The sequence below is a fragment of the Cydia strobilella genome, chromosome 11 (genome assembly GCF_947568885.1).
Source record: "Cydia strobilella chromosome 11, ilCydStro3.1, whole genome shotgun sequence".
NCBI lineage: Eukaryota > Metazoa > Arthropoda > Insecta > Lepidoptera > Tortricidae > Cydia > Cydia strobilella.
In genome coordinates this window covers 18,861,684-18,877,804 of record NC_086051.1, presented here as the reverse complement: position 1 = coordinate 18,877,804, position 16,121 = coordinate 18,861,684, and the positions used below count along the sequence as shown (strand labels likewise).

The following is a 16,121-nucleotide window of genomic DNA, read 5'->3' as shown; positions in this document are numbered from 1 at the left end:
CTTATAAATAGTTTGAAGAAGGGACATTATGCAGTAGCAAATGTTACTGTTATCCCTACCTGGACACCCTTTAGGTGGGTCTCGCGACTCTCGCGCATGCGCGGCTGCCCGTTTGCCGGCGAGCAGCGCGTGCGCAATTATCCCATCAGTCGCAGACAATTCGATTAGTGCATAATTGCAGGAACAAGGTCACGAGGGTTACACAGGAACAGGAGTAAGTACACGGGGCAACTATTTACATTGCTGCTTTTTACTTTCAACCACTTAATATCTTAATTTCACTTCTGATAATTCATAATTAAACTTTTTTCTCATAGTCAACACAGTGCTCTAGTCTTTCTAGTATGTGTCTGATATGAAGGCTGGTTTAGACTAAACGAGCGAATGTTCATTCTATCCCCGCTCTGCCAAATTTGTTGTGTGTATATAAAATATAAACAGAGACAATATCAGTCTACCTAAATGTACAGTCAAGGGCATAAATATATATACATTCTCAAAGTTTCAAAAATATGTGTACGCTTTTACACCTTGCCTTAGACAATAAAGTCATGTTCACATATTTTTGAGCCATTTGTCTGGATCAATATTTTTGCCTTCGACTGTACCTAAATAAGATGGAAAAATAATAGTGTTTTCCAGTAAACCCGCAATGGACATAGCAGAGGCGGGAAGCCGGCAGAAAGTGGGGAAGCCGCGGCCGCGGGCTCTGTCAGGGTCAGATTTGGTATTAGTTTCCAATTTGTCAATTGTTCTCGATTGACAGCCACGTAGTGTAAGCTGTTCGCATAAAAAACCGTTTGGAACACGCATACTAGAGGTCAAAACAAAAATTTTGACCCGCAGTTACTAAAAAAAAATCTGCAGTAGGTACAGTTTCATGTCTCGTAAAATAGTTATTGAAGTAGAACTGTGTCACTTTGTAATATACAAAGGTTAACTTGGGGTTAGATATGAGGATATCACCTATCATTTGTGGTATATAGTACAAAAAAAATCAGCCATATAGTATCTGAGGGAGCACAAACTTGATATGTTTTAAAAATTATTTTTGTTTTAATTTAAATAAAAATGGCTGAAATGTAATGATGTGGTATATTTTTAAAATCACCTCAAAAATCCCTTTCGTATGATACCACACACGATAGGTTTAAAAAAAAAAAAAAAAACTGTCTCAGCACTCCCCTCCTAAGGGATTTTTTTGTAGGAACTGCTGGTCAAAAATTTTGTCTTGACCTCTAGTATGCGTGTGCCAAACGGCTAACCTGTACAACATCGATTTGCGGTTTTTCTTTGAAATTGGGCTTGTACGTACTACTGGCTCAGGGAACGGCCTTAAAAGGGCACGCAACACTAAGTACATTTTTTTCGTGCCTCGCTCGGATCGGATCGTGAATATAATACCAATGTACTCGTATATGGTCAATCAATGAAGTGTCGGACTCGTATCGTATTATGTGACTCATCTCATCTCAGCCAGACAGCCACAGCCAAGCCAATGATTATTAGAGAATTTTACCATCGCTTGTACAAAATATAACTCAATATATAATTATTAATTAAATAAGAAATTCTTAGAATATAATAATTAAATTACATTTATTACAAGGCCAAAAAGAGAAACGGGAAGATATTTTATGTATACCGTAAAAATAAATGGTCCTACTTGCTCCAATATTTGCTCCAATTCAAGGAAATTTTGAATATTGTTTAAATAAATAAACATTAAACAGTTCATTATTAAATATTCATACGAATTGAACATCTTATGTAACATATTTTATCGGTAAATCAACTTTTGTTTTCACGTTTTACTGGCTTATAAACATGAATTTCATAACAAACTCACGTAAAACGTCTACTGGGTCACAGACTCGAGTTTGAGAATTTTGTATAGAAAACAACTTTTAATTCAAGAAATAGTTATTTGTTATACAAGGGTGCAAAGTTGTATTTTACCCGCGAGTGTGGAATTGAAACACGAGCAAGCGAAAGGATTCTATAGTTGAACCACGAGCGAAGCGAGTGGTTCTAAAATAGAATCCTGAGCGGAGCGAGTGCTTCAACACACGAGAAGTAAAATACATTTGCACCCGTGTGTAACACAAAACTTTTCCCCTCACTATAGCGAGGAAAGTGCAACATCCACAGACGTTAGATCATCTTCATCACTGGAATCACTTATTTTTTTTAACGATATTTTAACAGAAAACACTGGAAATTCTGATGTTTACGTGAGTCGGTGAGAAGTGTTTTTAAGTAAAAATTTTGTTGACAATGTTGACATTTCTGTTCTGACGTATGAAATGTCAACGATGCGTTTAGAAATTGCATCGACTCAACTTGTGCGTTCAGAATTATATTTATCATCATAAAAATCTAACGTTTCTTATGGAATTTTAAGGTTTACGACTTAAAATTATTAAATAAAGCTAAATTTTGTATTTTTTATTAGATTCTAAAACCATTTATTTCATGATAATTAATATCGAACGAAACCATTATTATGAGCGTTTTACGTTTTGTTATCTGTCAAACTACTTAAACACGCTCCATCCAAGGTCAAATTACTTTCCCCACTAGTGGATAAAATGCGTTTTCCCCCGCTTGTTTTAAAGGATAAAAGACGGCTTTCTGAGCTAGTGAGGGGAAAAAAATGTTTTATATATTAAATTAATCCAAAATTAACATAATGTTGTTAGAAAAGGAAATACAATTAGCCTTAATTTTGTAATACTTATGTGGATAATGTCTCCTGAGTCACATGAACAGTTTCAAGAGAAAGTTTTTTACATAATTTATTTAATGCTGTTACAGTAGACTGTAGAGTAAGGTAAAGTTACAGTAGAAATTTTGAATTTAACACTGCAGTCACCCACCCAGGTCTACCCAAGTGGGTACAATGGGCGGTAATGGGTTAATAGTTAAAACCTACGTTAGTTATTTTTACTTAAAGTAAACATTCTTTTATTTTTAAAAAGAAACAAAACTGCATTCAAAGATTTTTTTTTATCAAATTCGCTTGTCAAAAAATATTCTTGAGCACTAAATATTCGATTTTATGGATATTTTGTGTACAACAGACGAGTGTTAGATCTAATCTTTCTTAAAGAAATGTTATCATTAACATTAACTGTATCGACTAGTAGAATAAAATAGCGAATGTTTATTTTTTGGAATTTTTAGTCTATTCGATTCCCGGGCGAGACAAGCAGTTTTGTTTCTTTTTAAGTAAAATGACTTTCCCTCCAGGGCCCATAATATTTTTACACTGTGTGTATACTACAATTTCATTTATCTGAGTATATAAATAATAATAATATTTTTATTATAAATTTCCATATACAATTAAATATGTTATGCTTGAATATATTAAACGTTAAGGCGTTTTTTAGGGTTCCGTACCCAAAGGGTAAAACTAACCTATTACTAAGACTCCGCTGTCCGTGTGTCTGTCACCAGGAAATTTTCACAGATGATGTATTTCTGTTGCCGCTTTAACAACAAATACTAAAAAGTACGGATCCCTCGGTGGGCGAGTCCGACTCGCACTTGTCCGGTTTTTTTTTAAGGTGGAGCATAGTACCCGTACCCACCAAGGAGCAAAGTATGACCATTTTACGGTACATACAAATACAATACAACATCGGATTGGGATGAGCTCTGAAAGTTTGACAATGATAAAGGTTATTTAAGGTGACTGGAAACACTGGCTCCGAGAGCATAACCACAAATTAGAGAGCTGTGTGTCTCGCTAGCTAGACATCTGTGTATCTACACAGGATCGTGTATCAGGTGTGTGTCAGTACGTGTCACAGGGTGCAGACTAGATGGCGTGGCTCATCCTGCGGTACCACTCGGGGTCTGCGGCGGTGGCGGGGCGGCCGCCGGCGTGGCGGTAGTGGAACTCGGACGTGCCGCGCCCCGGCACGCCGTTCACGACGTACCGGCAGAAGCGCTCCTGCATGCGCGCCTCCCACTCCGAGGACACGTAGTGAACGGCCTCGTGTTCTACCTGCACCTAAAACACAACTGGATTAGGTTCACAACTGCTTCCACTATACGTTTGGCTCCTCTGGCCCTCAACCTCATCAGCATGCCCAAGAAGATTAGAGTGTTCTATTTGTTCATATCAGAAGGTTTAGCTGGTAGTAGACCGGTGGACGATGATGGGGATGACGCTTGTGAGTTAGCGGTATGACGTTATATGCGGCTTCTAAACAAGCGGACGTTAGGTTCTAGCCCCCGATCTCGTACCAACGAGTTTTTGGGAACAAAATGTGATTTTCTTCGGCTTCGAGCAAGAAGAAAAATATTCTGAGGAAATCGGATTTGTCGATCCCCCATGGAATAGAACGTCTGATGGCACAGTCGCTTTCGAAAAAAAGGAGTGCCCCAAAAACAAACTCGGGCTATAAAGATTATGTTCAAGAAAGATGATGGATTATTAGGAGAAACGAACTATTAGCGAGCTTTACCTGAACGTGGTAATGTTGATCTCCGGCTCGGAAGCTGAAGCCGTAGTCCTTGGGCGGAGTGCCACCCTCGCCGTGCTGCCACAGCTGAAGGTGCACTGCCTTGGTCGGTAACACGCGCCCGTCCGGCAACGCCACCACGCCCACCTCGAAACTGGACCACAACAAATTGATCAATAAGTCAACTCAAAAATTAGTTATAAAAAACATTATCCACCTTTGCGTTGCGCAGTTGCGGTGTCGGGAAAATAACTGACTGCTGTCAAACGATGCTGTGTTGTTTGTTGTAAACGATGTTTACTTTTGTAATTTTATTTTATGTACTCTGGACGTGTAATTTATCAATAAATATATGAATATGAATATATGAATATAAACTTGGTAGGTACAAAGCTTATATATACAAATACTTTTAATGGAATCGTCCTTCGAATGAGATACGGTGCCGGAAATCACTCATGTCATAATTCCTTTGCCTTAAGAGTTTGGTTCTACCGTCTAAGGACTGTTTCGTTTATTATAAATACAACTTTACTTCGCCGTTTTTTTGGTATTACATTTTTATTTAGACATGTGTTTAATTAGTGCTTTAAGGGTCCCAAGCTCGGTTCTAATCATCTCACACCATGCAACATCACGCACGAATCATCTCACAACTCGAACCCTAAACTCTTTGGCTGCAGGTTTATTGAGGTTTGCAAATACTTATTTTTATTGGTTTGTCCAGGAAGCTGGTGGGTTTAAGTTCGAATTCCGATATATAATGTCCGGCCTTTTTGTGATAATTGTAGTTAAGCAATTAAGGGTATTGCTGCGGAACTGATATGAGGTAAATGTGTTTAACATTATACCACCATATTTATTTATTTATCTATTAAGTAATGCCAATATCTTATGATTCCAGTAATCTGTACGAACTTGGTGGCCGTAGAGGGCTGGCATATGACTCCAACCGCCGCCTTAGTCCCATCAGCCAGGAAGATGTGGTGGAAGGCGTAGCGCTGCATGAGCGACCAGTCGCGGCGCGCGCCGAAGCTGTGGTCGCGGAACGACGGCAGCGTGAATTGAAGCTTCTCGTCCCCAATCGTCAGCGAGCAGCGGAGGCTGCCAAATTGCTCATAGTGGGACTGGTGTGCCCTGCGAACAGATATTGCGTATGAAACAGTTTAAGCAACTTTAGAGAAAAGGTCAGTTACGGAGGAAATTGATGACATCGGTTTACTTATTAGCGTTGCTGGCTTAGCTTTTGGGAGTGGAATCCTTGGCTCGTGTAGGTACTAAGTAATGAGCGTCTCGGAACTCATTTTCGAGATGTCAATTATTATTTACCAGTTAATCTTCACCTCGCCCTCGGTGAAGGAAAATATCGTGAGAGAACCGGATATATAGTTGCCCCACGTAATGAGCCCAATGTTTGGGTTGGAAGCTTGGAAGATCAGATGGCATTGCTTTAGGTACTCTTCCTGTGGCATTAAGTTGCCAAAATCGGACCTCGAGGTTCTTAAATGTTGAGCACAAACAATAAAAGGTGCTTAATTTCTTACGTCTTTAGGTCGTCGAAGTACTGCCTGCTCCAACGCTCCCGCGCGATGGAGCGTATGACGGCAGGCGCGTGCAGGTCGCAGTCGAAGTCGAAGTGCTTCGTGTTCGCTGTCCATTCCCCGGTGAACGTCACCTCCACTTCATGTGTAGGGTCCCTTTGGTACCTTTACATACAAGCGCATGGTAATAATAAATAATACAAAGCCGAAGTGTGGCGTTTGTTATTGAATTGTCAAGCCACCTTTGCTACACACGTAGGGTGCTTGAGTGCAGTTCTGACCTCATTTTCCCCTGATAATTAAGAGTCCACCGTTTCATGGCCTCTGCGGGCGTCATGCGAATTCCCTCGGCGCCGAACTCGCCACTCCGAGCCCCGAAGAGTACCGTGTCTGGCAGCTTGCTGCTGCACAGCAGACCCTTGCCCGGCAGCTAGAATAATAACAGATGCAGTAGGCAACATGTCGCTCTAAAGGAGAAGGTGGCTTCAGATCGCAGTAGAGCAATCCCGCTCAACCCTGACACCAAGCTGCATGAGAATAAATGGGAGACACCATCAGGCACAGGCAGAAGATTACGTTACGTCAGGGAAACACATATAAATTCAGCCTTAACCTTTCGTATGCGCTGTCAAAAAATGTCTACGTCCTGCCCTGCCGGAAGCGTAACTTTTTCAATTTTTTCCTTTAATATAAAATTATTAAGTTAAGATTAAAAACGCGATTTTAAATCGCGAATATCGTAAATCGAATTATTTTTCGATTGGTTTTTAGTTAAATACCTAAAATCCGAAAAAATGTTTCACTTGCATCGTCTTTTCACAAAACCGCACAATCTTTTTTTTCATACATACGCCGATGTAGAAGAGTCCGTTGCACATGCCAAGCGCGCGGCGCTCGCTGCCCATCATGACGTAGGTGCCCTCCTCCTCGGGCGCGCCGTCCGCGGCGATGAAGAACACCGCGTCAAAGGCCTGCAAGACAGGCGTTAAGTTAAGTCGGGTTGTTGCGCGCTGCAAGAGCATGGCCCCGGGCGACTGGCCTCTAGGTAGTAGCATGTTGGGTTACCTTAGGGTGGTCGCTGAGAGGCTGTGCGCGGTCCATGAGCGCAGGGTCGCAGATGGCTCGCACGCCCTGCCCAGCGCGGTCGCCGGCGCCTCTAATTCGGACCGCGTACTGCAACAGACAAAACAAAATACTACAATGGTCTCACACATGACACATTTTTAATTATACTTACAAAACAAAGTCAAGATTTATGGCCTGCGCCTTTGCCCTTGACGCTCTGCACATACTGCAATTTATCCTTCAGCATTGATTTCTCTCGGAATAAAAGACCCCCGCGTAATCGTAATCTAATATTATGTGATTATAAACGGAACTTTAAGTATAGATATATACACTTGGTTAGTAAAAGACCGATACTAATTGAAGAACGTGCTTTATCAATTTCACGCTGAGAATTAAAAATATATAGTGCGAGATAACGCCATTGCAGATTGACTACAAACTAATGTATTACGGCATTTAAAATACATCCATCTAAATGAAATGCATATCTAAGGACATTAGCTTCAGCATATTTTAGTTACGAGTATTGCAGGGGTTTCGCTTGTCTAATAGCGCTTAGTGCTACGCCCCGCCCCACAGCTCAACCAGTCAACAACAGATGGAACTGAGGGCATACCGCGAAACACGAAAATCAAAATTTCTTTTCCCCTCACTATCTCGGAAAGTTGTCTTTTATCCTTTAAAACAAGCGGGGGAAAACGCATTTTATCCAGTGGGGAAAGTAATTTGACCTTGGATGGAGCGTGTTTAAGTAGCTTGACAGATAACAAAACGTAAAACGCTCATAATAATGGTTCGTTCAATATTAATTATCATGAAACAAATGGTTTGAGTACTTATCTAATAAAAAATACCAAATTTAGCTTTATTAAATGATTTTATAGACGGAGAGCTGGTGGAAATTTGGAGTAGGTCCTTGAGGCAAGCTGAAAATTTGCCTGATGCTTCTCCTATCTTACCCTACCTCAGCACTACAAGTCTGGCTGCAGGGTAGCGGGTCTAAACCAACCTATAAATTTTTAAAGAATTTTTTTTTTGGTGCCCAAAAAAGGTTCTTGAGGCAATCTGTAATTTCTACAAGTGAAAATTGAATATCTAAATAGTCATAAAAAAATTATGCCAGACGATTTGGCCGGGTCTTTAACCTTGCCAGACGCGTGCAAAATATTTTTTCAAAAAATTCAAAAAAGGTTCTTGAGGCAATCTGTAATTTTTACAGGTTAAAGTTAAGTATCTAAATAGTCATAAAAAAAATAAGCCAGACGATTTGGTCGGGGCCTTCTACCTGCCAGACGATCTAGAAAGTTACGTATGGCACTTACTCGCACGCAAAATTAAGTTTGTTATCCTGTATAAATGTATGCTAATACAAAGTTAATTTTGTAGTGCAGAAAATTAAAGATAGAAAAGTACAAATTTGGATGTACGATGTGATTGTGAGTATATATTTATGATAATTATGGGTATGAATAGGGTGTGGGCATAGTACATATGAAATTAGCGACAATATGTCCAGCTGTATCTCTATTGTAGATACATGGGTAGTTCATTAGTTATGACGAAGGCCTAGGCCGGGAAATATTTTTATTTTATTTTAATGTAAACATGGCGTGCATGGCTGTGTTCATGATTTTTTTTTCATCTTTCATATATCATATAATATAATTAAATAATCAATAATTTATTAAATAATTAATTAATTATTTTAGGGGTTTAATATAATTTTAGTCTAATTTAATTTTAATTTTAATCTTAACTGTAATATAATAATTTTATGTAATGTTATAATGTAATGTATTATGATCCTAAGTTGATTGAAATAAATGAATAAATGAAATAAAATTAATTACATCACACGTTTAGGGGGGGAGGGGGTCAAGAAAATGTGACATGTTGTGAGGGAGTCACAAACTTTGTGACGTCACTATAAGTTATTTAAATTATTTTATTCGCTGTACAGTTAAATAACAAGTTTTTGGAACGATAATCGTTTTTAATCGTTTAATTTTCTTGACATGCAATGAAATATCGTCCTCATGTGCGTCAAAACAGCCTTCAAAGTATCACGTTTCGGGCGGAGCAACTCGAGAGAACTGTAAAGCGAGGTTTAGACTAGCAAGAACTTGCATGCAATTTACGTTACATTACCGACTACTAAGGTAAACTGCATTCAAAATGTTTATCAGATACCGCAATGTAATGAAAATTGCATGCAAGTTATTGCTAGTCTAAACCTCGCTTAAAGGAATTTCATACGAAATTGAGTATTTTTTTTTATTTTAATGTAAACATGGCATCTGTGTTCATGCGAACGGGCTAAACAGCTGAAATTTGTTTTAGTCGGAGCGCAAAAATAATCAAATTTTCTTTCCCGCGTAAGCAACCCTTAATTTATATTTAAAATAAACGCAAAAAAAACAAAATCTTTATAGGGCTGTATCTGCTAAAGCATGCGTCTTAGCGCAAAAATAATAAAATTTTCGTTCCCCTCTAGGTAACCCTTAATTTATATTTGAAAAAAAAAACCAAAAAGACAAAAAATCTTTATAGGGCTGTATCTACTAAACCATGCGTCGTAGCGCAAAAATAATAAAATTTTCGTTCCCCTTTAGGAAAGCTTTAGGAGTTAATATAAAAAATTACCAAAAAGAAAAAAAAACAACTTTATAGGGCTGTATCTCCAAAACCGTGCGTCGTAGCACAAAAACAATCAAATTTTCGTTCCCTTTCAAGGAACCCATAAGTGATATAAAAAACACAATGATAAAAAAAAAAAAAAAAGTTATAGGGCTGTAACTGCTAAACCGTGCGTCGTAGCGCAAAAATTATGAAATTTAAAAACAACGAAAAATAAATATATATATATGGCTCTAGCTTCTAAACCGTGCGTAGTAGCGCAAAAATAATAAAATTCTCGCCCCCTTTTACCCCACACACTGAATAACCTATGAGTACATGAAACAATCACCATCATCATCATATTTGTATTATTATTTGTATTATTCAAGCATTAATAATAAAATAACAAATTCACACATTATAATAATTACAACACATTACTATTCTGTATTTAAATTGTACATGTATTTATTAAAATTACAATACATTCTTATAAATTCGGTCATATTACATTTACTATATCCCTACTAATACTCAGTGTACATAATTATCATAAATATACAAATATTCATAATCACAATCACATCGTACATCCTAATTTGTACCTTTTACCTTTAATTTACTGCACTACAAAAATAACTTTGAATTAGCATACATTTATACAGGATAACAAACTTAATTTTGCGTGCGAGTAAGTGCCATACGTAACTTTCTAGATCGTCTGGCAGGTAGAAGGCCCCGACCAAATCGTCTGGCTTATTTTTTTTATGACTATTTAGATACTTAACTTTAACCTGTAAAAATTACAGATTGCCTCAAGAACCTTTTTTGAATTAAAAAAAAAAATATTTTGCACGCGTTTGGCAAGGTTAAAGACCCGGCCAAATCGTCTGGCATATTTTTTTTATGACTATTTAGATATTCAATTTTCACTTGTAGAAATTACAGATTGCCTCAAGAACCTTTTTTGGGCACCAAAAAAAAATTCTTTAAAAATTTATAGGTTGGTTTAGACCCGCTACCCTGCAGCCAGACTTGTAGTGCTGAGGTAGGGTAAGATAGGAGAAGCATCAAGTAAATTTTCAGCTTGCCTCAAGGACCTACTCCAAATTTCCACCAGCTCTCGGACCATTATGTCATAACCTTAAAGTTCCATAAGAAACGTTTGTTTTTTTAATAATGATGTTAAATATAATTCTGAACGCACAAGATGAGTCGATGCAATTTCAAAACGCATCATTGACATTTCATACGTCAGAAATGTCAACATTGTCAACAAAAATTTGACTTAAAAACTTCTGACGTAAAAATACAGAATTTCCAGTTTTTTGTTATAATATCGTAAAAAAATTTGAGATTCCAGTGATGAAGATGATCTAACGCCTGTGGATGTTGCACTTTCCTCGCTATAGTGAGGTGAAAATTTCTTTATCTGTCTCTCTGTGATAAAGAGATTAATTAACGAAATTCCGATTTTCGTGTTTCAAGGCTCTGTACTTAATAGTCTAGTAATTACACTAATTACTAACCTTCCTGAAGTAGTAAATGGCCGCGAACACAACATACTTCAGGTAGTACCACTTGCCGGGCCGTGTATAGACTCCGAATATAGGCGCTGGATCCTTCTTCCTTGCGACGTACGCCAGCAGCGCCACAGCTACGCCCCATAGCACCAAGCAGCACGCCATGGCTTTGGCGGACTACTGAATGATCGTATATAATATCTATAACGCAGGCTGCCCGCCGGTGATAAGATATGCCTGAATCACAGGGGCTGATAAGCGATTTTGCATTTTAATGTAATATAATGATGAGATTATTAGTAATAATTTATTTGGATAAAGTTCGGTTCTTATACCGTGTGGGATGATAAATCATGTTGGATATTGTCAAAGATCGATAATAGATGGATACAGTCTTAAGGAAAAAACGTGCCTCGAAAATCACGAAAATTTGATTCTCGATCAGATGGAACCACTAGTTTTGGCCTACTCTCGTATAGAGGGCGTTGACGGTTTCGTTTGTTATTTATAATTTTAACGCATATCAATGAAAGAACATGGGTCAAAATCATATAAAAATAATTAATGCAAATAACAAAATCATTTATCCATATATAAATACATTTTAACTTATTTTTATAAATCTTCATTTTTAGTTTTAAAGTATGTCGATAGATGGCAGTGAATTTACAGTGGTTACAAAATTTACTATGACAGTACCGCTCTATCTTATTATATCCTCTTTGATATTATTAAATGACATCGCATGACGCATCAAAAACTACTCTTAAGCGCGCCGCCTCATTGTTTTTGCGAAAAACGCAATGGTGTGAGATTGAATACCTCGACATCGTGTGGACTGTGGATATTAATCGTCGAAATTCGGAACATCTCTACTCCTACAGTATAGCGTTTACCTACATGTGACATTGCCGCGCGTTTCATTAAAGGCACCTTGCATTTCATTAAGAGGTGACGCCATTTAGTTTTATACTGACTATGAATCAAATTCAATCAAAAATAAGTTTGAAAGCTCTTAACTTTGGAGATGTCCGCTGGAATTAATTACGAAAACTGTTACTGTTAACTGTACATCGGTGGACCCTATGCCTTTTGTAATAACATAAAGGTCCACCGACGCGACGCGACGTACACTTAGGAGTGTTGCTGTTGGTACTTGGTATGCCATCGTAACTTGTAAACGGCAGAAATAGCAGCGATTTTTTTTGCGATTTTGATTTTTTTGCCACTTTTTTTAGGGCCGAACTATTTTCTGTATAAACCTGTCCTGGACTATAACCGCAAAAATCGAAGTTCGCAAGTTGCGGGCATCTTTCTCTGTCACTCTTTTACGCCTTTTGCCTTCATTGGAGTAAAAGAGAAAGATCCCCGCAATTTGCGAATTTCGGTTTTTGCGGTAGGCCCCCTGTTCATTTGGAAAATATTAACTGCTACTATATGTATATTAATTTAATGTGTTAATAAGATCACAATCACAAACTTAGATCTATTTTCTTATGTTTGCTTTAGCTTATAATGGCAAATTTATTGTTTTTTAAGAAAAATCATGGTGACTTAGGTGACGAAATTTGTCTCCCATAGAAAATATTACTGTCCCTAAGGCGTATGGAATGGACTCACTACTAATAGTGATCCTGAAAATATTTTCCTAGACGACTTTTTTTATTTTACTCTGTTAATATAAAAACATTTGTCTCCTTATTTTCAACTCTATTTATCGAGCACGTCGTCAAATATTTAAGGCTACAAATATAATGACCACCAAAAATACTTTGGTACCGCGTTGGTCTACCGCGATATAATTTCATTGTTTTTACCTTAAATTCCGATGTTTTAGCTGAGTTGCACCAGCTCACGGAAAGACTGACGTCCCAGCAAAATGTCAATGGAGATCTAGGTAAACAACACTAAACTACCCGAAACTAGTTAAAAACCATTTCTCACAGACAATAAAGATTATTAGAGTTTTGAATGATTCACGGTTAGTTTCACTAGACTTATATTGACCGGGATTTAGACCGTGATTGCCTTTTGTGACTGCGTCGAAATATCGGGAGCTCACACACCGGATACAAAAGGTAATCACGGTCTAAATCCCGGTCAATATAAGTCTAATAAAGATTATGATTATGATTAAAAAAAGAAAACTAAACCGGCCAAGTGCGAGTCGGAATCGCGCACGAAGGGTTCCGTACCATTACGCTAAAAACGGCAAAAAATCACGTTTGTTGTATGGGAGATGGGAGCCCCACTTAAATAAATATTCATTCATCTGTGAAAATTTCAAGTGTCTGTCAAGTGTCTATCACGGTTCATGAGATACAGCCTGGTGACAGACAGACAAACAGCGGAGTCTTAGTAATAGGGTCCCATTTTTACCCTTTGGGTACAGAACCCTAAAAATTTTCGAGACAGAAATTGCAACTACCTACCCGTTATGTTTGTTGTTTATTGCGGGTAGTTCAGTGTTGTTTACTTACTTATATATATCTCCGTTGAAATTTGGCGGGACGTCAGTCTTTCCGTGACCACAGCTGGTGCAACTGATGACAATGATATTAATATTACCTACATCGCGGTAGACCCGTTCCTATAATTAAATATATATGGGAACAAATTTCAAAACTGTCCCAAATACCCCCATGTCCTTACAGGCACAGGCAAAATAAGATTGTCAATATTTGTGGGAAAAATCATATCATATCATATCATATCATTTATTTAATGCTGATTTTATTTTATATTTGTAACGGAAATGAGACTAACGAAGCGTTCGTTATTACTAACTGTTAAGTGAACTTAGTTAGTTAGTTGTCAGTCTCAGACCAAGGAATTAAATATCTACCTAGTTACCTACTTAACAATAAACATGTACTTAACTAATAAAATTTACCAAACCGCTCCACTTTACTCCTACAGTACTTATTATATATTATGTGTATTTGTTACTCATGATGTCATAATCGCTAGTTCTATTTTAAAGGCGAACGAAGGTCAGTGGTCAGTGATGTAAACAACTGAAAATTCTAGAAATAGCAAGTAGAGTAAATATTTGTAGCGCCGTGTGTCACAAACATACGCTAAATACAGAACAGTTTGCGAATTTTCCAGAATCTCTTCAAAATATACCGCCGTCTGACCCTCTCCGTGCAGCTGTTGCAGTCTCTTTCCCACACAGGCACACACACTAATGGTTCTTTCCTTTTTCACAAGGTGTCGTCATATAACGATAAATGGAGCAGGGTTACCAGCAGTTTAATCCTAAAAGACGGAAAGTATCAAAATTGGAATATGTACCTAGTTTTACAGAACATAATGCAAAGTATTGACATAAAGAAAGGGTTTTATGACTATTTTTATATAATTTTTATATCGCCCGTGTTACATACTTAAACATTTTCCGTCACAGTTGAAAATAGGTAAATAACAATTAATCACGATTCTTTACAATGCGTATGTAGGCAGAATATGAACAGTTGTCATAACAGTTTCGCCTCTGGCTAGCTGCGCTTATTCTTTAGCTTAGTGACAGACGTCAAACGCAAAAAATGGCGGAGACACCTCGCGGGGGACTTCCGGTTCGATCGCCATCTTGATAGTAGCCTCGTGATTAATTTCTTTGTTTTTTTGCTCATTAATATTGTTTAATGTGTAATATCGATAGCTTTATTATACAGTAATCTAATGTGGTAGTGTGCAGTGAATGGAGAATTAATCTCAAAGCGTGTTTAACCACCATTCTGGAGTCAATGGCCGGTAGTCCACGTGCTTCTCGTAAAATCCAGCTATCGGTTTTACGAGACAACTACAACAACCACCGAACAACGTCGTGCTCTAAGAGCATTTGGTATTTCTACCTCTAACCGTGTCTGGCTAGAGCCCTAGAGGCCCATAATTTTATTGTTTACCGTACACTGGCTATGGCCGATGGCCGATATGTTTTAATCAAGAAATATTAATTCGATCCCACGTGGATCCCACTTTGACGTTGGCGAAATCATCGACTGTATCGATGGAGCCATACTGAACATCATACCTGAAACATTGAAAATTGACACCTCGCGGACACAATTTGTTCTCGACAGCTTGTCTATACATACATACTGTATATGTCAGTGCCTATACCCTACAATCCTCGTTTGTTTTGTTTTCATTCTCTTGTGAAGTCAGACCTTACCAGCAAATTTATAATAAGTATAAAAAAACAACGTTCATGTTCTGTTTCATGACACGCAACACCAGCGGAGATAAAGGAGGTAAACAGAAACACACAGCCACCATACCATACCATACCACCACCAACCACCACCAAACCATAAATAATACGTAATATCTTGATATCTAACCCCAAGACAGCAATTTAGAAAATAATTTCATTAAGATTTTTTTAAAATATTTTTCATGTGTATAATTTTTCAATATTACAATATTGAAAATTAAAAAAAAAAAACTAAATGAAATTATTTTCAAAATTGCTATCTTTGGGTTAGATAATAAGATATTACGTATCATTTATGGTATATTGTACAAAGAAAAATCGATAAGGTATATCGTATCTGAAGGATACAACCTTGATATTTTGTGTCAAGAACTAAACAAACTATACGAACTGATGAAAAAGCGCAGTTAAAGGGTTAAAGAGGTATTTCCCGTTGGATATATGGATATTACGTATCATTTTATGATTAATATGTACCGTATCTGCAGTACAGTTCCATAAGTCTCGTTAAATAGGTATTGAAGTAGAACTGTGTCACTTTGTAAAATTGAAAAAAATATATTGTTAATGATATTATTTTTCAAATTGCTTTCCTGGGGTTGGATATGAGGATATCACGTATCATTTGTGGTATATTGTACAAAAAAAATCAGCCATGTCGTATCTGGAGGAGCCC

General features: G+C 37.6%; 1 protein-coding gene across 1 annotated transcript; it reads right to left on the bottom strand.

Moving 5' to 3' along the window:
- Positions 1-2,537: 2,537 nt before the first annotated feature.
- LOC134745304 (uncharacterized) lies at positions 2,538-11,408 on the bottom strand. Its single transcript, XM_063679297.1, has 8 exons — positions 11,233-11,408; positions 7,082-7,189; positions 6,868-6,987; positions 6,298-6,446; positions 6,020-6,181; positions 5,394-5,612; positions 4,479-4,629; positions 2,538-4,021 (listed from the first exon to the last, which is right to left on the bottom strand). The coding sequence occupies exons 1-8, from the start codon at positions 11,389-11,391 to the stop codon at positions 3,827-3,829; spliced, it is 1,263 nt and encodes a 420-aa protein (XP_063535367.1). The 5' UTR covers positions 11,392-11,408; the 3' UTR covers positions 2,538-3,826.
- Positions 11,409-16,121: the final 4,713 nt, after the last annotated feature.